General features: G+C 44.3%; 1 protein-coding gene across 1 annotated transcript in view; it reads right to left on the bottom strand.

Moving 5' to 3' along the window:
• Window positions 1-22,865, bottom strand: part of LOC134338832 (uncharacterized) — a 169,941-nt gene that overhangs the window by 112,693 nt on the left and 34,383 nt on the right. The window contains 4 exon segments of the mRNA XM_063034935.1: window positions 3,339-3,653; window positions 5,388-5,702; window positions 7,440-7,754; window positions 20,491-20,805. Coding sequence (XP_062891005.1) covers window positions 3,339-3,653; window positions 5,388-5,702; window positions 7,440-7,754; window positions 20,491-20,805 — 1,260 coding nt within the window.

The following is a 22,865-nucleotide window of genomic DNA, read 5'->3' as shown; positions in this document are numbered from 1 at the left end:
TGTATTATACGAAGTGTCGCTTCCACAGATGTTCCACGCCACGTTCCTGGCCATCACGCCACATGTTAACGTTTGCTCAAGTCAAGGCATCATTCTTTGAACAGTGGTTTTTGGTGGATGTCAGCAGTGGGAGTGGGTTTGTCAGGTACTTTCTGAATGGAATCTTCGGCACGAACGAGGCACTGTTTCTGGGTAACTTGACAGGGTATCCCACTGTAATTTAAAAGGCATTTGCGTGTTGTTCACGGCGGGTGCTGGAGACTTAGGAGCCCTACTTGCAACTACTTGAGCCTGAGTTGCTTTCAGCTGCCGCTACTGGAAGAGCATGTAACAGATCGGGAGCAGCTGCTCCCGGACCTTCGGCTTGTACCGGAGAGTGGGAGGATCGTCCATCGGACGTTCTGAGAAATTTGTTCAAGTATTTTGCAGGAACCGGAAAATTGTGCGACTGTCAGGGGAAGGAAATGAACGGTGAATAAGCAGTTAGCTCAAAGCAGCTCTTGCGTAGTTCCCGTGAATTATAAGTACATATTTTGGACACTATTTTTGGGATACCCTCTCAGTGGAAGGACACCGAGTTCAGGTGGGTCGCATAGAGAATGGGTTGCAGAAGATAACGTGGGAGAATTGCGAGCGGTTCGCGGGGTGGTGTCTTAATACGCAGGGGTCCGAGAAAAGTTCCGTTCAAGTGAACACGACACGCGTATAATCTGTTGCCTACGAAGTGCCAGGGTAGGGGACAGCTCTAATCGCGTCCAGTGCGTTGTGGAGGGGGACGTGGAGCAGCCAGATGTCCTGCTACAAAGGGGATCCGCGGAGAACATTTAAAGAACTAGACGGAACGAGGAAACGCATGACATTTAGCATTACTTCCCATTAAACGTGCCAGTAAGGGTAAAAACAGGAAGATCTGGCATATAGATGTATAGTTGAGAAATTGTAGAAGCTGGGGGAGGCGGTGCTTCAGGTTTCTGGATCATTGGGATTTCTTCAGGGGAACATATGACCTGTACAAAAGGGCACCGGTGCAGTAGAAGCATCTGGGGACCAATGTTCTCGCACAGTCATTTCCTACAGCTATTGGTGGGGGAAGGGTGTTAAATTAGTTTTTCTGGGCAGTAGACACCTAAGTGAATTAGCTCAGTTTGCGGTTCGGGGTTTTACGAACAAAGATAACGTGCAGTCAGACTGTGAGGAAGCGGGTGTAGTGGATTGAACAAAAAAGCTGCCAGCTGAGACAATATGCGTGCAGTCGGGATGGAGAAATAAAAAAGGCTTTGATGCTGTGCTCAACGTCTTATCAATTATAACAGTAGAGTGTGCTCACGGATTATCACGTTTACACAGTTCAATGTCAGTGAACATCTCAGCTCTTCTCCTCCTCCACTAACAGCAGTCTATAGGCCAGTCAATACGATTATAAGCTAAATCACATGCAGTGCAGTAGAATCACCTGCACTATTCACTGCACAAACGTCTTTCGTCAGCCAGCAAATATCGTCGTATGAAGGCATATTTTCGTCAACCATGCCGATGAAATTTCTATCTGCATGCCGTCATGTAAGGAATGAGTAAATAAATTCACATCGTTTTACCCACAGCAACTGCAATTCGTTCACCAAATTATTAAAATAAGCGTCTTCGTTATTCCCAATGGAGGGAAAAAAGGCACAAAGAGATTCTGAGTTCTATGCCTACCTTCTGTACAATTCACTCCCGCATCCTCTCCGTGACCGCAGTTATGACTCCCCCATCCTCGGAAGGAACAATCCCGTAGGGCGGATTCATTTCCATTGCATGCAACATCATCCATCCAGATATTCCCGCTGCCTTGCCCGAAGCGTGCCCTCGTTATTGCTGCTGCGCCAGAGGGACAGCCCAACTGATTGCAGACAACCTTGGCGTCGGCAATGCCCCATCCATCGTCGCATATCGTTCCCCATTGTGCATTGTGCCGCACCTCCACTCTCCCTGAACAGCGATCGCTGCCGCCTACTAGCCTGATATCGTGCTCTTCAATGACATTCAGCGAAGAAATTATTTAGACACACAGAAATAACCGTATTTTACGAAGTCTCGCTTCTACATATGTTCAACGCCACGTTCCTCGCCATCATGCCACATGATAACGTTTGCTCAAGTCAAGGCACCATTCATTGAACAGAGGTTTTTGGTGGATGTCAGCAGTGGGCGTGGGTTTGTCAGTTATTTTCTGAATGGAATCTTCGTCAAAAACGAGGTACTAGCTCTGTGTAACTTGACAGGGGTACCCACTGTAATTTAGAAGGCATTTGCATGTTATTCACGGCGGGTGTTGGAGACTTAGGAGCCCTACTTGCAACTACATGAGCCTGAATTGCATTCAGCTGCCGCTACTGGAAGAGCATGTTACAGATCGGGAGCAGCTGCTCCCGGACCTTCGGCTTGTACCGGAGAGTGGGAGGGTCGTCCATCGGACGTTCTGAGAAGTTTGTTCAAGTATTTTGCAGGAACCGGAAAATTGTGCGACTGTCAGGGGAAGGAAATGAACGGTGAATAAGCAGTTAGCTCAGAGCAGCTCTTGGATAGTTGAGAAATTGGAAAAGATGGGGGAGTCGGTGCTTCAGGTTCCTGGATCATAGGGATCTCTTCAGTGGAACATATGACCTGTACAAAAGGGCACCGGTGCAGTAGAAGCATCTGGGGACCAATGTTCTCGCACAGTCGTTTCCTAAAGCTATTTGTGGGGGAAGGGTGTTAACTTAGTTTTTCTGGGCCGTCGACACCGAAGTGAATTAGCTCAGGTTGCTGTTCGGAGTTTTACGAACAACTACAGCGTGCAGTCAGACTGTGAGGAAAGGGTGTGTAGTGGATTGAACAAAAAAGCTGCCAGCAGAGAGACTATGAGTGCATGAGGGATGCAGAATCACAAACGGCTTCAGTACTGTGCTCAACGGCTTATCAATTATAACAATAGAGTGTGCTCACACGTTATCACGCTTACACAGACAGATGTCAGTGAACATCTCAGCTCTGCTCCTCCTCCACTAACAGCAGTCCATAGGCCAGTCAATACAATTATAAGCTACATCACATGCAGTGCAGTAGAATAACCTGCAATATTCACTGCACAAACGTCTTTCGTCAGCCAGCGAATATCGTCGTATGAAGGCATATTTTCGTCAAACATGTCGATGAAATTTCTATCTGTATGCCGTCAGGTAAGGAATAAGTAAATAAATTCACATCGTTTTACCCAGAGCAACTGCAAGTCGCTGGCCAAATTATTAAAATAAGCAGCTTCGTTATTCCAAATAGAGGGAAAAAAGGAACAATGAGATTCTTAGTTCTATGCCTACCTTCTGTACAATTCACTCCCGCATCCTCTCCGTGACCGCAGTTGTTAATCCCCCATCCTCGGAAGGAACAATCCCGTAGGGCGGATTCATTTCCATTGCACGCAACATCATCCATCCAGATATTCCCGCTGCCTTGCCCGAAGCGTGACCCCGTTATTGCTGCTGCGCCAGAGGGACAGCCCAACTGATTGCAGACAACCTTGGCGTCGTCAGTGCCCCATCCATCGTCGCATACCGTTCCCCATTGTGCATTGCGCCGCACCTCCACTCTCCCTCAACAACGATCGCTACCGCCTACCAGCCTGATATCGGGTTCTGCAATGACATTCACAGAAGAAATTATTCTGACACACAGAAATAACTGTATTTTACGCAGTGTCGCTTCCGGATACGTTCAACTCCACGGTTCTGGCCATAACGCCACATGTTAACGTTTGCTCAAACCAAGATATAATTTTTTGACAAGTGATTGTAGGTATATGTTAGCAGTGGGAGTGGGTTTGTCAGGCGCTTTCTGAATGGAGTCTTCGGCCCGAACGAGGTACTAGCTCTGGGTAACTTGACGGGGTACCCATTGTAATTTCAAAGGCATTTGCGTGTTATTCACGGCGGGTGTCGGATATTGGGAGCGCCACGTGCAACTTAATGAACCTGAGCTGCGTCCAGCTGCCGCTTCTGAAAGAGCGTGTTACTGATCTTGAGCAGTAGCTCCAGGACCTTCGGCATGTAACGGAGAGTGAGAAGATCGTCCATCGGAGGTCTGAGAAGTCTTTTCAAGTATTTTGCCGGAACCTGAAAATTGTGCGACCGTCAGGGGTAGGAATTGAACGGTGAATGAGCAGTTAGCTCAGAGCAGCTCTTGGGTGGTTCCCCTGAATAAGTAGTACATAGTTTTGGATACTATTTTGGGATACACTCTCAGTGGAATCCCAGCGGTACCAGGTGGGTCGCACAGAGAATAGGTTGAAGAAAAGAAAGAGAGAGAATTTGGAGCGTTTGAGAAGGGGTCATAATACTCATTGGGATGGAAAACCTTCCGTTGATGTGAACGCGAGACAAGGGTAATCTGTTGCCTCCGAGGTGCCAGGGTAAGAGACAACTCTAATCGCGTACATAGCACTGTGCAGGGTTGCGAAGCAACCAGATATCTTGATACAAACAGCTTCCGCAGAGAGAATTTAAAGGTCTAGACAGAAGGCTGAGACGCAGGGCATTTAGGATTACAGCCCGTTATACGAGCCAGGGAGAGTGAAACCAGAATGATTTTGCAGATAAATGCGTAGCTGAGCAATTGGAGAAGGGGGCGCTGCTTCAGGTTCCTGGATCATTGGGATCTCTTCTGGGGAACATATGACCTGTAGAAAAGGGAATGGGTGCAGCGGATGATTCTGGGAACCAATGTTCTCGCACAGTTGTTTCCTAAAGCTATTGGTGTGGGAGGGGTGTGTTAAATTAATTTTTCTGGACGGTGGAAACCGAAGCGAATCAGCTCAGGTTGCGGTGGGGGGTGTTATCCGAACCAATACAGCGTGAAGTCAGACTGTGAGGAAGGGGAAGGTAGAGGATTGAACAAAAAAGCTGCCAGCAGAGAGACTAGGAGTGCATGAGGGATGCAGAATCACAAACGGCTTCAGTACTGTGCTCAACGTATTATCAATTATAACAATAGAGTGTGCTCACACATTATCACGCTTATACAGACACATGTCAGTGAACATCTCAGCTCTGCTCCTCCTTCACTAACAGCAGTCTATAGGCCAGTCAGTACCATCACAATCGACATGACATGCAGTGCAGTAGAATCACCTGCAATATTCACTGCACAAACGTCTTTCGTCAGCCAGCGAACGTCGTCCTATGAAGGCATATTGTTCTCAAACAGGTCTTGAAATTTCTATTTGCATGCCGTCATTTAAGGATGAGTAAATAAATTCACAACGTTTTACCCACAGCAACTGCAAGTGGCTGGCCAAATGATTAAAATAAGCGTCTTCGTTATTTCCAATATGGGAAAAAAAGGAATAAGGAGATTCTTAGTTCTATGCCTACCTTCTGTACAATTCACTCCCGCATCCTCTCCGTGACCACAGTTATTAATCCCCCATCCTCGGAAGGAACAATCCCGTAGGGCAGTTTCATTTCCATTGCATGCAACGTCATCCATCCAGATATTTCCGCTGCCTTGCCCGAAGCGTGCCCCCGTTATTGCTGCTGCGCCAGAGGGACAGCCCAACTGATTGCAGACAACCTTGGCGTCGGCAACTCCCCATCCATCGTCGCATACCGTTCCCCATTGTGCATTGTGCCGCACCTCCACTCTCCCTGAACAGCGACTGCTGCCGCCTGCCAGCCTGATATCGGGCTCTGCAATGACATTCACCGAAGAAATTATTCTAACACACAGAAATAACAGTATTTTACTCAGTGTCGCTTTCGGATATGTCCAATTCCACGTTCCTGGCCATCACAGCACATGTTAACGTTTGCTCAAACCAAGGCATCATTCTTTGAAAAGTGACTGTTGGTATATGCCAGCATTGGGAGTGGATTTGTCAGGCGTTTTCTGAATGGAATCTTCGGCACGAACGAGGCTCTAGCTCTGGGTAACTTGGCAGGGGTTCCCACTGTGTTTTAAAAGGCATTTGCGTGTTATTCATGGCGGGTGTTGGACTTTTGGGAGCCCGATCTGCACCTAAATGAGCCTGAGTTGCATCCAGCTGCCGCTACTGGAAGAGCGTGTTACAGATCGGGAGCAACAGCTCCAGGACCTCCGGCATGAACCGGAGAGTGAGGGGATCGTCCACTGGAGGTTCTGAGAGGTCTTCTCAAGTATTTTACCGGAACCTGAAAACTGTGCGGCTGTCGGGGGGAGGAATTGAACGGTGAATAAGCAGTTAGCTCAGTGCAGCTCTTGGGTGGTTCCGCTGAATAAATAGTACATCGTTTTGGATACTATTTTGGGATACACTCTCAGTGGAATGCCACCTGTACCAGGTGGGTCGCACAGAGAATGGGTTGCAGAAGAGAAAGAGGGAGAATTTGGAGCGGTTGAGACAGGGTCATAATACTCATGGGTATCGAAAAAAAGTTCCGTTGATCTGAACAGGAGACATGGCTAATCTGTTGCCTGCGAGGTGCCAGGGTAAAGGACCACTCTAATGGCGTAGATAGCACTGTGCAAGGGTGGCGAAGCAACCAGATGTCTTGAAACAAACAGCTTCCGCAGAGAGAATTTAAAGATCTAGACAGAAGGCTGAGACGCAGGTATTTAGGATTACTGCCCGTTATACGGGCCAGGGAGGGTGAAACCAGAATGATTTTGCAGATAAATGCGTAGCTGAGAAATTGGAGAAGGGGTCGGTGCTTCAGGTTCCTGGATCATTGGAATCTCTTATCGGGAACATATGACCTGTAGAAAATGGAAGGGCTGTGTGGAGGCAACTGGGGAGCAATATTCTCCCACAGTCGTTTCCTAAAGCTATTGGTATGGGAGGGGGTGTTAAATTATTTTTTTCTGGGCGGTGGAAACCTAAGCGAATCAGCTCAGGTTGCGTTTGGGTGTTCTACGAACAAATACAGCGTGCAGTCAGACTGTTAGGAAGGGTGGGTAGTTGATTGAACAAAAAAGCTGCCAACAGAGAGACTATGAGTACATTAGGAATGCAGAATCAAAAAAGGCTTCAGTACTGTACTCAACGTCTTCTCAGTTATAACAATAGAGTGTGCTCACATATTATCACGCTTACACAGTCCGATGTCAGTGAACATCACAGCTCTGCTCCTCGTACACTAACAGCAGTCCATAGGCCAGTCAATACCATCAGAAGCTACATAACATGCACGGCAGTAAAATCGCCTGCAATATTCACTGCACAAAGGTCTTTCGTCAGCCAAAGAAGGTAGACGGATGGAGGCATATTGTTGTCAAACATGTCGATGATATTTCTATCTGTATGGTGCCTTGTCAGGATGAGTAAATAAATTCACATCGTTTTACCCCCAGCAACTGCATGTCGCTGCCCAAATTATTAAAATAAGCGTCTTCGTTATTCCCAATAGATGGAAAAAAGGAAAAAAAGAGATTCTTAGTTCTATGCCTACCTTCTGTACAATTCACTCCCGCATCCTCTCCGTGACCGCAGTTGTTAATCCCCCATCCTCGAAAGGAACAATCCCGTAGGGCGGATTCATTTCCATTGCATGCAACATCATCCATCCAGATATTCCCGCTGCCTTGCCCGAAGCGTGCCCCCGTTATTGCTGCTGCGCCAGAGGGACAGCCCAACTGATTGCAGACAACCTTGGCGTCGTCAGTGCTCCATTCATCGTCGCATACCGTTCCCCACCGTGCATTGTACCGCACTTCCACTCTCCCTGAACAGCGATCGCTGCCGCCTACCAGCCTGATATCGGGTTCTGCAAATGACATTCACCGAAGAAATTATTCTGACACACAGAAATAACGGTATTTTACGCAGTTCGCTTCCGGTTATGTTCAATTCCACGGTCCTGGCCATAACGTCACATGTTAACGTTTGCTCAAACCAAGATATCATTCTTTGACCAGTGATTGTCGGTATATGTTAGCATTGGGAGTGTGTTTGTCAGGCGTTTTCTGAATGGAAGCTTCGGCCCGAACGAGGCACTAGCTCTGGGTAACTTGGCAAGGTGCCCATTGTAATTCAAATGGCATTAGCGTGTTATTCACGGCGGGTGCTGCATCTTGGGAGCCCCATGTGCATCTAAATGAACCTGAGCTGCGTCCAGCTGCCGCTTCTGGAAGAGCGTGTTATAGATCGTGAGCATCAGCTCCAGGACCTTCTGCATGTACCGGAGAGTGAGAGGATCGTCCATCGGAGGTTCTGAGAAGTCTTCTCAAGTATTTTGCCGGAACCTGAAAACTGTGTGACTGTCAGGGGTAGGAATTGAACGGTGAATAAGCAGTTAGCTCAGAGCAGCTCTTAGGTGGTTCCCCTGAATAAGTAGTACATCGTTTTGTCTACTATTTTGGGGTACACTCTCAGTGGAATGCGAGCGGTACCAGGTGGATTGCACAGAGAATGGGTTGCAGAAACGAAAGAGGGAGAATTTCGAGCGGATCAGAAGGTGTCGTAATAACATGGGGATCGAAAAACGTTCCGTTGATGTGAACGCGAGACAATTGTGCATTGTACCGCACCTCCACTCTCCCTGAATTATGATCGCTGCCGTCTGCTAGTCTTATATCCGGCTCTGAAATGACATTCAAATAAGAACATAGAACATAGAACATAGAATAGTACAGCACAGTACAGGCCCTTCGGACTACAATGTTGTGCCAACCCTCAAACCCTGCCTCCCATATAAGCCCCCACCTTAGATTCCTCCATGTACCTGTCTCGTAGTCTCTTAAACTTCACTAGTGAATCTGCCTCCACCACGGACTCAGGCAGTGCCTTCCACGCACCAACCACTCTCTGAGTAAAAAACTTTCCTCTAATATCCCTCCTGAACTTCCCACCCTTTACTTTAAAGCCATGTCCTCCTGTATTGAGCAGTGGTGCCCTGGGGAAGAGGCGCTGGCTATCCACTCTATCTATTCCTCTTATTATATTGTACACCTCTATCATGTCTCCTCTCACCCTCCTTTTCTCCAAAGAGTAAATCCCTAGCTCCCTTAATCTCTGAAATTACTCTCGGACACGGAGATGCCTTTAATGTTTGCAGCGTCGCTTCCAGGTATGTTCACATGCACGTTCTTCCCCATAACAAATCATATGAATTTTATTCAAGCGTAGACACCACATTTGGAGCGGTGAAATTTGTCTCTATGCTGTCATGTCAAGAACAACAAAATGGACTAGCAGAAAACACATCCAAACTTGTGATTTGTTGTTCCGGATATGAAATTGAATCTGGGTCATTGGAAAACATAGAATGTTCAATTCTTATCACTCCAACAGCGAGATACTTGGAGTCTTTATTTTAGAGGAAACGTCCATAAGAACCCATAGCATAATTAGGCCAGTATAGCCATTGAATAAGTTGTGCAATCTGTCGTGGATGATGCATTCTTCCTTGGAACTACATTCTCTTGCCTTCTTCCCGTAAACTATGATGCCAGACTTTGGTTTACGTAAAGCCGTTGTAAGCCATGATATCTCATGATTGAATTTTGAACTGTGATTTCAAAATTGTGAAGATATTGTCGGGTCCGTACAAGGACTCTAACCTGACAATTGTCAGCTGTTTTAGACTGCTGATAATTGGATGGAAATTTTTCTTGCTATCATTGCCTGAAACGGCTGGACCAGCACAGTTCACAGCACAATACCTCTTGAACAAAAGGGTATAGCTAATCCACTTCACTTGCCCTGTCAGTGATCTGTTCTCACAACCTACGGACACGATTTCAAGGACTCCTCAACTCCTCACCCGATGTTTTTGGTATTTATTACTTATTTACTATTATTGTAGTATTTTTTATATCTTCTCAATTCAAGCTGGTAAATCCTAAGGTACCGCCATTGCCAAGCACATTCATTTCACAAACAGGAGGAAATCTGCAGATGCTGGAAATGCCAATACAGGATGGGTGTCCTGTACAAAAGGGAAGGGTTGAACCTCACCCCAAGAGGGATATATATATATTCTCGGGTGGGTTTGTTAGAGCTGTTGGGGATGGTTGAAACTAATTTAGCATGGTAAGGGGAGAGGAGTGAAGGGACTCAGGATACAAAGGGTATTAAAACAGCAAAAGTAACGTGTAGTCAGACTGTCAGGGAGGGCAGGCAGATAGTCAGACAAAATGCAGCAAGCGCTTTGAGTACCACTGCATTAGAATGCAGAATAAATAAAAGGTTGCATATTCAAATCCTTATATCACTTTGCAAAGAATATAATAATAAGTTGGATGATCTTATTGCCATTTTTACAAATTGTAGTGGAAGATGTTGTGGAAATCACTCATACGTTGCTGAACGACTGTTATATTTGGTAGCCGAATGTCCTTTGTACATTGTATCGGAAAGCTAGGAATATAGGCAGAAGGTGTGGCGTGGCTCTGCTGTTACAGAATGGCATCAAATACTAACAAAGATGATACATAGGATCGGAAGATGTTGTAATTACATATTTGTTATTCAAGTTGTAACGCGCTGTAAGGATTCACTGCTAATGTAATGGCTTCTCTGTAACGTTCACTGCTGAGGTAACCGTTTCTCTGTAGCAGCAATATTTGGGTTATGGCTGGAGATAACAGGATTGTGGTATGCACGTTAGCCAATAGGAGAATATTGCTCTGTCTTGTGAATCTGAAAGGATGTTTTTTGCGGTGTTTTATCGAGGAGAGATGAAGAGAGGAAGACGCGTGTAGAGAGAGCTAGTAGACCACCAGACTGACTGGACTGGGATTTGAGGGTTCGAAGGTCGGCGACGCTCGGAGGAGACCGATGGTAGAAGAATGACTACTCGGTGAGCTCCAATGTGAAATTTTGACTTTTCCTTGAATTGGGCCTTTTTTTATTTGCATTACTAACCATATATTCAGATTAAGATTCATAAAATGCAATCATTTAATTGCACATGATGTTCTGTCCGATATTTTGCGTTGTGGGTTTGTAACTGGGCTGTGCATTACCCAGCATTCACACAAATGTGATTTCCGAGTTTGGCGGTGTCAACGGCTGTTTCCCCAAGACGAGTACAAGCTGGGCAAGCCTGAGGGTTACATAGTAATGGGGAAATTTAACATGCATCTAGTTTGGGAAAGTTAAGTTATTAATAGATCTCGAGAGAGAGAGAGAGAATTTGTCGAGTGCAGAAGTAGTTAGACAGATTTCCAATATGGGCAACGAAGCGTCAAACGAAATAAAATGCTGGAAAATGCATCGTCCTGCACTTTGTTAGTAGAAGTAATTCTACAGACCGTTTTCCAAACAGGATACAATCCAAAAATCTGATATGCAAAGGGACTTGTGCAGAAAACCCTAAAAGTTAATGTGCAGTTTATGAAAGGACTTCCTACGTGAAACCCAGGAAACTAAAAAAATGCTGCGAAAAAAAAATAAAATTTGTTGTTTTGCATACAGAATTATTATCGGTCATTCCTTACATTTTCTGATCTGATGCGTCTTACCCTATATGCATCGGAATCTGTACCTATATACGCGACGAACTAAGATATAAAACTTTGCCGAATGAAACACTCCCGCACTTTAAGCGACATAGCACAAATGTTAGTTAAGTTGTGCCTGCCTCAACAACGTCAATTATCAGTACATAAATTCACATCACTGTACCCACAGCGACTGGAAGTAGCAGGCCAAATTATTAAAAGATAAAATCTTCGTTATTCCAAATAGAGAGAAATAAAGAACAAAAATGTTTTTCGTTCTATGCGTACCTTCTGTACAATTCACTCCCTCTCAAGTACGCCCCCCCACCCCGCCCACAGAATAATAAGTATATCGTTTTGGATGCTCTTTTTCGTGATAACGTCTGAGGGGAACGCCATGGAGACCAGGTAGAATGCACTTTGCATGGGTCCTTTTTGCAGAAGGTAAAGAGGGAATGTCGGGAGCTTAGGAGAAGGAGGACTCATATCTGAGTAATCGACAAAAAATTCTTTTGATTTGAACGGGACACACGGATGGTCTGTTGCCTTCCAGGTGCCAGGGCAAGGGCCGACTCGGATCGGGTTCACAGCATTTTTGAATAGGAGGGGAAGGGAAGGGGATCCAGATATCTTGGTACAAACTTGTTCCTCAGGGACGAGCTAGACAGAAGGATAAGATATTCAGGATGACTGCCGGTGACACACACAAGTGAGCGTAGAAACATAATGGTTTGGCAGATAAATGTGTGGCTGAGAATTTGGTGCGGGGGTGGGCAGTTCTTCAGGTTATTGGATCATTGGGATAACTTATTAGGGATGTATGACCTGTAGAAAAGTGAATCGTTGCAGCTGAAGCAGATTAGGACCAATATTCTGGCGCATTGGCTTCTCAGAACAGTTGGGGACGGTTAACCTAACTTTGCAGGCGTGTGGAAACGGGAGAGAATGGACTCAGGATAGGGCGAAGAGCAAAGATACCGTGCAGTCAGACTGTTAGGAAGGGCTGGCAGATGTTCGAACAAAAAGGCTGACTGCAGAGTGAGTATTAGTGCGTTAGGGTTGCAGTATGAAAAAGGGTTTCAATACGGTACTCAAAGTCTTATAAAGTATAAGAATAGAGTGCTCACACATTATCACGCCTACAGAGACAGATGTCATTGAATATCTCAGTTCTGCTCTTCTTCAACAAGAATATGATAAGTTGCCCCCCTAACAACAGTCCTTATACCAGTCAAAAGTATCATAACCCACAACACTTGCGGTGCATTAGCGTCACCTACAATATTTACTGCACACTCATCTTTAGTCAGCCAGCGAATGTAGTCCTATGAAGGAATATTGTGCTCTGACATGTCGATGATATTTGCCTCTGTATGCTGTCATGTCAACAATGACAAAAAGGGCTATCAGTAAACACGTCCATAATTGTCATTCGTTGTTCCTGATTTAAAACTGAATCTGGGTCATAGTAAACCACAGGCTACTCAACTCTCATCACTCCGGCAGCGAGAGACTTATGAGCTTTATCTTACAGCAAACGTCCATCAGAAACAGGAGCATATTTAGACCAGTGTGGCCATCGAATCTGCTGTGCAATCGATCGTGGCTGATATATTCTCCTTCCGTACTACATTCTTTTGCCTTCTTCCTGTAATCATTGACGCCAAACTTTGGTTGACGTAAAGTGGTCAAATGTCCTGATATATCAGCATTGAAATCACATGCGGATTTCTGGACTGTGATGTTGTACTTTGGTCTCAATATTTTGAAGACGTTGTCGGCGCACCTACAAGGATCCGAACCTGATCATTGTTAGCAGTCTTGCACAGCTTACTGTTAGCACGGAAATTGATCTTCATATCTCGACTGAAACAGCAGGTCAAGCACGGTTCACCAAAATTCACTGGGCTATCCGGTCATGTTCAGTATATTCTCCAATCGTTGCACAGCGATTGTGAATCTGAACCCAAGCTACTTTCATGGAAGTTACAACTCATTTTCTCAAAATGTGTATTTGTTTCTTTATCAATCAGTTATTTATTGATTAATATATTTACTTCATCCTTTATTTACAACTTAATTATTCATTTTACCCACTTATCAAAACAGCCATCTGTCCAACTATCTATCTGGCGATTATAATAATAATAATAATAATAATAATGATTATTATTATTATTATTATTATTATTATTTCACATAGAAACATAGAAAATAGGTGCAGGAGTAGGCCATTCGGCCCTCGAGCCTGCACCGCAATTTATTATGATCATGGCTGATCATCCGACTCAGAACCCCACACCAGCCTTCCCTCCATACCCCCGACCCCCGTAGCCACAAGGGCCATATCTAACTCCCTCTTAAATATAGACAATGAACTGGCCTCAACAGTTTCCTGTGGCAGAGAATTCCACAGCTTCACCACTCTCTGTGTGAAGAAGTTTTTCCTAATCTCGGTCCTAAAAGGCTTCCCCTCTATCCTCAAACTGTGACCCCTCGTTCTGGACTTCCCCAACATCGGGAACAATCTTCCTGCATCTAGCCTGTCCAATCCCTTTAGGATCTTATATGTTTCAATCAGATTCCCCCTCAATCTTCTAAATTCCAACGAGTACAAGCCCAGTTCATCCAGTCTTTCTTCATATGAAAGTCCTGCCATCCCAGGAATCATTCTGATGAACCTTCTTTGTACTCCCTCTATGGGAAAGATGTCTTTCCTCAGATTAGGGGACCAAAACTGCACACAATACTCCAGGTGTGGTCTCACCATGGCCTTGTACAACTGCAGTAGTACCTCCCTGCTCTTGTACTCAAATCCTCTCGCTATAAATGCCAGCATACCATTCGCCTTTTTCACCGCCTGCTGTACCTGCATGCCCACTTTCATTGACTGGTGTATAATGACACCCAGGTCTCGTTGCACCTCCCCTTTTCCTAATCGGCCACCATTCAGGTAATAATCTGTTTTCCTATTTTTGCCACCAAAGTGGATAACTTCACATTTATCCACATTAAATTGCATCTGCCATGAATTTGCCCACTCACCCAAACTATCCAAGTCAACCTGCATCCTCTTAGCATCCTCCTCACTGCTAACACTGCCACCCAGCTTCGTGTCATTCGCAAACTTGGAGATGCTGCATTTAATTCCCTGATCCAAGTCATTAATATATATTGTAAACAACTGGGGTCCCAGCACTGAGCCTTGCGGTACCCCACTAGTCATCGCCTGCCATTCTGAAAAGGTCCCATTTATTCCCACTCTTTGCTTCCTGTCTGCTAACCAATTCTCCACCCACACCAATATCTTACCCCCAATACCGTGTGCTTTAAGTTTGCACACTAATCTCCTGTGTGGGACCTTGTCAAAAGCCTTTTGAAAATCCAAATATACCACATCCACTGGTTCTCTCCTATCCACTCTGCTAGTTACATCCTCAAAAAATTCTATGAGATTCGTCAGACATGATTTTCCTTTCACAAATCCATGCTGACTTTGTCCGATCATTTCACCGCTTTCCAAATGTGCTGTTATCACATCCTTGATAACTGACTCCAGCAGTTTCCCCACCACCGATGTTAGGCTAACCGGTCTATAATTCCCCGGTTTCTCTCTCCCTCCTTTTTTAAAAAGTAGGGTTACATTAGCCACCCTCCAATCCTCAGGAACTAGTCCAGAATCTAACGAGTTTTGAAAAATTATCACTAATGCATCCACTATTTCTTGGGCTACTTCCTTAAGCACTCTAGGATGCAGACCATCTGGCCCTGGGGATTTATCTGCCTTCAATCCCTTCAATTTACCTAACACCACTTCCCTACTAACATGTATTTCGCTCAGTTCCTCCATCTTACTGGACCCTCTGTCCCCTACTATTTCTGAAAGATAATTTATTTCCCCCTTAGTGAAGACAGAACCAAAGTAATTATTCAATTGGTCTGCCATGTCCTTGCTCCCCATAATCAATTCACCTGTTTCTGTCTGCAAGGGACCTACATTTGTCTTTACCAGTCTTTTCCTTTTTACATATCCATAAAAGCTTTTACAGTCCGTTTTTATGTTCCCTGCCAGTTTTCTCTCATAATCTTTTTTCCCCTTCCTAATTAAGCCCTTTGTCCTCCTCTGCTGAACTCTGAATTTCTCCCAGTCCTCAGGTGAGCCAATTTCTCTGGCTAATTTGTATGCTTCTTCTTTGGAATTGATACTATCCCTAATTTCTCTTGTCAGCCGCGGATGCACTACCTTCCTTGATTTATTCTTTTGCCAAACTGGGATGAACAACTGTTGTAGTTCATCCATGCAACCTTTAAATGCTTGCCATTGCATATCCACCGTCAATACTTTAAGTGTCATTTGCCAGTCTATCTTAGCTAATTCACGTCTCATACCTTCAAAGTTACCCCTCTTTAAGTTCAGAACCTTTGTTTCTGAATTAACTATGTCACTCTCCATCTTAATGAAGAATTCCACATTATTATGGTCACTCTTACCCAAGGGGCCTCTCACGACAAGATTGCTAATTAACCCTTCCTCATTGCTCAAAACCCAGTCCAGAATAGCCTGCTCTCTGGTTGGTTCCTCGACATGTTGGTTCAAAAAACCATCCCGCATACATTCCAAGAAATCCTCTTCCTCAGCACCTTTACCAATTTGGTTCACCCAATCTACATGTAGATTGAAGTCACCCATTATAACTGCTGTTCCTTTATTGCACACATTTCTAAATTCCTGTTTAATACCATCTCCGACCTCACTACTACTGTTAGGTGGCCTGTGCACAACTCCCACCAGCGTCTTCTGCCCCTTTGTGTTACGCAGCTCTACCCATATCGATTCCACATCTTCCCGGCTTTTGTTCTTCCTTTCTATTGTGTTAATGTCTTCTTTAACCAGCAACGCCACCCCACCTCCCCTTCCTTCATGTCTGTCCCTCCTGAATATTGAATATCCCTGAACGTTGAGCTCCCATCCCTGGTCACCCTGGAGCCATGTCTCTGTGATCTCAACTATATCACAATCATTAATAACAATCTGCACTTTCAATTCATCCACCTTATTACGAATGCTCCTTGCATTGACACATAAAGCCTTCAGGCGCTCTTTTACAACTCTCTTAGCCCTTATACAATTATGTTGAAAAGTGGCCCTTTTTAATGCTTGCCCTGGATTTGTCGGCCTGCCACTTTTACTTTTCTCCTTAGTACTTTTTGCTTCTACCCTCACTTTACACCCCTCTGTCTCTCTGCACTGGTTCCCATCCCTCTGTTGTGAACTAACCTCCTCACGCCTAGCCTCTTTAATTTGATTCCCACCCCGCAACCATTCTAGTTTAAAGTCGCCTCAGTAGCCCCCGCTAATCTCCCTGCCAGGATATTGGTCCCCCTAATATTTAAACTAATATCTCTGTACAAGCTGGTAAAACATTAGGTACCAGCATACCTAAGCATACTAATTTTCCAATTGCTTAGAATCTTCGCACTATTCCAGTGTTATTTGTACTTCTGGCTTTCTGAAGATTTGCATTATTATTGCTGCCTGTCTAATTATCTACTGTTACCTACGGTATTATATAGTAATGTTGGGGTGATACCAGTTGTACATGTTTCTGTAGGAACAACGAATACGCTGCTCATGTTACATAGTCCTTCAATTTCCTCTTTTAGTTCAGTATATTTCTGGTGTTTTTCACTTATTGATTTCGGTGTGTTATGTACATGTGGAATGAATATATTTATAAAGTTAGCTGTGCATGAGTACTTATTCAATAATGTTTTATCAGATTGGGTATTGTATCATGGAGTCACAGAAATTGTTCACACAACAGCAGACCCTTCTGCTGTCTAGTCCCTATCGTTTCATTTAAACTGCCTGTTGCTACCGAGCAGAACACCTGGACCATCACCCTCTATACCCCTATAATCGATGGACCTATCCAAACTTCTTATCAACGTGAAAATCGAGTGCGCGTGCACAACTTCAGTTTGCAGGTTGATCCACATTCTCATGATCCGCTGAATGAAGACCTTTCCCCTTAAGTTGTCCTTAACCTCTTTCCCTTTCGCTCTTAACCCAGGACCTCTCTTTGTAGTCCCACCCAGGCTCTGAAAAGAGCTTGCTTGCAATTACCCGATCAGTACCCCGCATAAGTCTGTATATTTGTATTAAATCCCGCCTCAATCTTCTACCTAACCGATGCAATCTTGGCAAAAATTCTAAAACGTCAGCAAATTGCTCTGGTTGTGTGGTGAACCGTACATTGACCGAATGCATTACGTTCTGGCAAAGAGCACCAATGCCCTTAAAGGGAAATTCGTTAAAAACTACTTTATACGGCCACGTCCAGCAAAAATAAAGTCCTACCCTTTATTGAGCACAGCAACACAGTGTGCTGTCGCAGAAACGCAGCATCCATCGCCAGGCAAGTCCGTCACAAAGCTCATGCACTTTTCTTTCTGCTGCCTCAGGACCCACACCACCAGGTTTAGGACAGCCATTACCCCTCAGTGATGAGCTTCTTGAACCAAAAGGTATAACCACTCCATTTCACTTGCAGCGTCACTGATCTGTTTCCACAACCTACGGACACGATTTCAAGGACACCTCAACTCTTCACTCCATGTTTTCGGTATATATTACATAGAACCATAGAACACTACAGCACAGAAAACAGTCCATTCAGCCCCTCTAGTCTGTGCCGAAACATTATTCCGCTAGTCCCAGTGACCTGCATCCAGTCCATAACTCTCCAGACCTCTCCCATCCATGTACCTGTCCAATTTATTCTTAAAACATAAGAGTGAGCCCGCATTTACCACGTCAGATGGCAGCTCGTTCCACGCTCCCACCATTCTCTGAGTGAAGAAGTTCCCCTTAATATTCCCCCAAATCTTTCCCTTTTCACCCTAATGCCATGTGCTGTCGTATTTATCTCTCCTAATCTATGTGGAAAGAGCCTATTCACATTTACTCTGTCTTATAATTTTGTAAACCTCTATCAAATCTCCCCTCATTCTTCTACGCTCCAAGGAAGAAAGTCCTAACCTGTTCAATCTTTCCCTGTGTCTCAACTCTTGAAGACCCGGCAACATCCTAGTAAATCTTTTCTGCAATCTTTCAAACTTACTGATATCCTTCCTATAGTTAGGTGACCTAAACTATACACAATACTCCAAAGCTGGCCTCACCAATGTCTTATACAACCTCCCCATAACATCCCAACTCCAATACTCAATACTTTGATTTATGAATGTCAGGATGCCAAAAGCCTTCTTTACAACCCTGTCTACCTGTGTCGCCACTTTCAGGGAATTGTGTATCTGAACTCCCAGAACTCTTTGCTCCTCGGAACTCCTCAGTGCCCTGCCATTTCTTGTGTATGCCCTAACTTGATTTGTCCTTCCAAAATGCAACACCTCACATTTGCACACCACGAGTCACAGGCTTGCAGTCTGATAAGAAATCATCCACTACCACTCTCTGTCTTCTCCCACACTGCCAATTTCGAATCCAGTTTACAACCTCTCCATGGATGCCTAGTGTCTGAACCTTCTGAACTAACCTTCCATGTGGGATCTTGTAAAAGGCCTTACTAAAGTTCATGTAGACAACATCCACAAGCACACATCTACTTTTTAAATATTATCGTAGAGTTTTAAATTTATTTTCTCAATTCAAGCTGTTAAATTCTAAGGTACAGCCATTGCCAAGCACATTCATTTCAAGAACAGGAGAAAATCTGCAGGTGGTGGAAATGCCAATACAGGAGTATGACATGTACAAAAGGGAAGTGTTACACCGTACCCCTAGAGGGATATATATTCTCTCGGGTGCTTTTTTTTTGAGCTTTTGGGGATGGGCGAAACTAATTTAAAATGGTCAGGGGAGGGGAGTGAAGGGACATACGATACGAAGGGTATTGAAACAACAAAAGTACCGTGCAGTCAGGCTGTTAGGGAGGGCAGGCAGATAATCGGACAAAATGAAGCGAGCAGGGTTGGTATCACTGCATTAGGATGCAGAATAAATAAAAGGTTGCAAATACATATTCAAAGCCTTATATCCCATTGCAAAGATTATAAGAAATAAGCTGAATGATCTTATTGCCATTTTTTAAAACTCTTGCGGAAGATGCTGTGGACATCGCTGATTCGTTGCTGAAAGACAGTTGCATTTGGTAGCTGAATGTCCTTTGTACATTGTATCTGAAAGAGAGGAATATAGGCAGAGGGCGTGGCGTGGCTCTGCTGTTATAGAATGGCATCAAATACTGACAACGATGTGACATTGGATCGGAAGATTCTGAAATTGCGTATCTGTTATTGTAGTAATGGGAAATTTTAACGTGCATTAGTTTGGGAAAGTTAAGTTATTAATAGATCTGGAGAGAGAGAATTTGTCGAGTGCCGAAGTACTCAGACAGGTTTGCAATATGGGCAAGGAAGCGGCAAATGAAATAAAAATTTGAAAATGCATGGTCTTGCACGATGGTAGTCGAAATAACTCTGCAGACTTTTTTCTAAACAGAGTAAAATCCAAAAATCTGAGATGCAAAGGGACTTGTGCAGAAAACCATAAAAGTTTGTATGCTGTTTATGAAAGTGACTTCCTACGTGAACCTTTGGAAACTAAATTTTAAAAATCCCGCTCACAAAGAATTACAATTTACTGTTCTGCATACAGATTTGTTACCGGTCATTCCTTACATTTTCTGATCGGGAGCATGTTACCCTATATGAATCTGGAATCTGCACCTACATGCGCGACCAACTAAGATAAAAAAAAAAACTTAGCCAAATGAAACACGCCCGCACTTTAAGCGACACAGAATAAACGTTAATCAAGTTGTGCCTGCCTCAACAACGTCAAAGATCAGTACATAAATTCACATCGTTGTATCCACAGCGACTGGAAGTGGCAGGTCAAATTATTAAAAGAAAAATTATTGAAAGATAAAAGAACAACTGCAAGTGGCTGACCTGATTTTAAAATATATAGAGTCTTCGTTATTCCCAATATAGAGAAAGAAGGAACAAAGATGGTTTTAGTTCTATGCCTACCTTCTCCACAAATCACTCCCGCATCGTCTCCGTGACCGCAGTTATGACTCCCCCATCCTCGGAAGGAACATTCCCCAAGGGCGGATTCACTTCCATTGCACGCAACATCGTCCATCCAGATATTCCCGCTGCCTTGCCCGTAGCGTGCCCCCACTATTGCTATTGCAGCAGAGGGGCAGCCCAATTGTCTGCAGACAACCTTGGCGTCGTCGTTGCCCCATTCATCGTCGCATACCGTTCCCCATTGTTCATTGTACCGCACCTCCACTCTCCCTGAACAACGATCGCTGCCGCCTACCAGTCTTATATTCGGCACTGAAATGACATTCAAAGAAGAAATTATTCTGAGACATGGAGGCACCTAAATTTTTCAGAGCGTCGCTTACTGCTGAGTTCAATTCCACGTTCCTGACCATAGCACGTCATGTGAATGTTTGCACAAGCGGAGCCACCATTGCTGGAGCGGTGATTGTTAGCATAGGCCAGTAGTGAGAGTAGCATTGTTATGCCTTTGCTGAAAGGAGTCTTCGACACAGAAGAGAACCTGGCTCTGGGTAACTTGACAGGGCTATTTACTGTAGTTTAAAGGGCTTTTGCGTGTTATTCACGTCAGATGTTGGAAACTCTGGATCCCCACGTGCGACCACATGTGCGTGAGTATCGTCTTACGGATCGCGACCAACAGCTGAATGACCTTCGGCTTCTACGGGAGTGAAGAGACCTACCATCGGGGATTCTGGGAAGGAGCCTCACCTATGGTGGATGTAACCTGAAACCCGAGTGACTGTCAGTGTGAAGGTATTGTTTTTTTAACAATATTTTTATTGAATTTTACATATAATTCACATATACAAATAAACAAAATAAGAATTAAACTAAATAGTGAAACATATCTCATGTTTTTCACCATCTCAAAGGAAAAGAAATATACATGATACATATTTCAGATATTTAACAAAGAAATAAAATAAAAACACATCAGAAGAAAAACCGTAGAAGAGCTCAACAGCACACAGCTATTTCAAAATGACTGTGCACCTTGACGTCCAAGAAATTCCAATACAGGTTTCCGCACATTATCAAATTCTCCTGCCCTTCCTCTGGTTATGTAAGTCAATCTCTCCAATACAATACAAGATGACATCTCCTTCGCCCATACATGTATCGAAGGTATATTCATTTTTCTCCAAGATAAACCTATCATCTTCCTGGCCTACAGGAGTCCAAATTCAATGAAAGTTGACTGTTTTGAACTAACAGTAAAGTTATTGGTTAGTGAATAGGCAGTTAGATGAGAGCAGCTCTTGTGTAACTCCCCTGAATAATAAATATTTCATTTTGGATAATATTTTTTGAGATAATCTCCCAAGGGAATGCCACAGAGATCAGGCGGTTTGCATTGAGCAGGGGTCTTTGATGCAGAAGAGAAAGGAAGAAAGTTGGGACAGGTTAAAATGAGGGACTCAAGAGTCAAAGGAATCGAAAACATTCTTTTGACATGGATGTAACACAAGTATGCAATGTTGCCTCCCAGGAGCTAGAACAAGGGACGACTCTGATAGCGTCCACAGCATTATGAATGGGGAGGAGGAGCATTCAGATGTGATATATGTGCGTGTGTGTAGAATGACTGTATCATTAAAGTTAGCTATTCATGAGCGCTTATTCAGTACTGTTTCATCCGAATGGTTATTTTATCGTAGACTCAGAGCAAACCTTTGGGCAACAGCAGGTCCTTCCACCCATCTAGTCCCTACCGAAACATTTAAACTCCCTACTCCGTTCAAGCACAACACCTGTATCATTACCGTCCACGCCCCTAGCATCCATGCACATATCCAGACTTCTTATAAACGTTAAAATCGAATTCGCATGCACAACTTCAGTTTGCAGGTTGATCCACATTCTCAAGACCCTCTGAATGACGGCATGTCCCCTCAAGATCCCCTGAAACGTTTTAGCTTTCACTCTTCATGCATGACCGCCGAAAGCCAACCTGCTCAAAGAGCTTGCTTGCAAATATCCTATCTATACCCTGCATAATTGTGTATACTTTCATCAAATCTTGTCCTATCTTCTTCCGGCAAAGAATAAAGTCCTAACCGCTACAATCTATTCAACAAATCTAAAACTTCTTTCGTTGCGTAGTGAAGCGTATATTGACCAAATGGTCGAGGATGGGGCACCGATGCCCTTAAAGGGAAATTCCTATAAAAACGCGTCTACGGGGCCAAATACATCAAGGATAAAGCCCTTCTCTCTATTGCGCACATCAACACTGCGTGTTGTCACGGGAACGCAACATCCATCGCCAGGCAACCGCATAACCCAGGTCCAGAACTCTTCTCGCAGAAGGAGTTAGAGCCTCAAGACTC

Source organism: Mobula hypostoma, chromosome 28 (assembly GCF_963921235.1).
Source record: "Mobula hypostoma chromosome 28, sMobHyp1.1, whole genome shotgun sequence".
NCBI lineage: Eukaryota > Metazoa > Chordata > Chondrichthyes > Myliobatiformes > Myliobatidae > Mobula > Mobula hypostoma.
The sequence above is the reverse complement of the archived record's forward strand: the minus strand, read 5'-3'. Positions and strand labels throughout refer to the sequence as shown.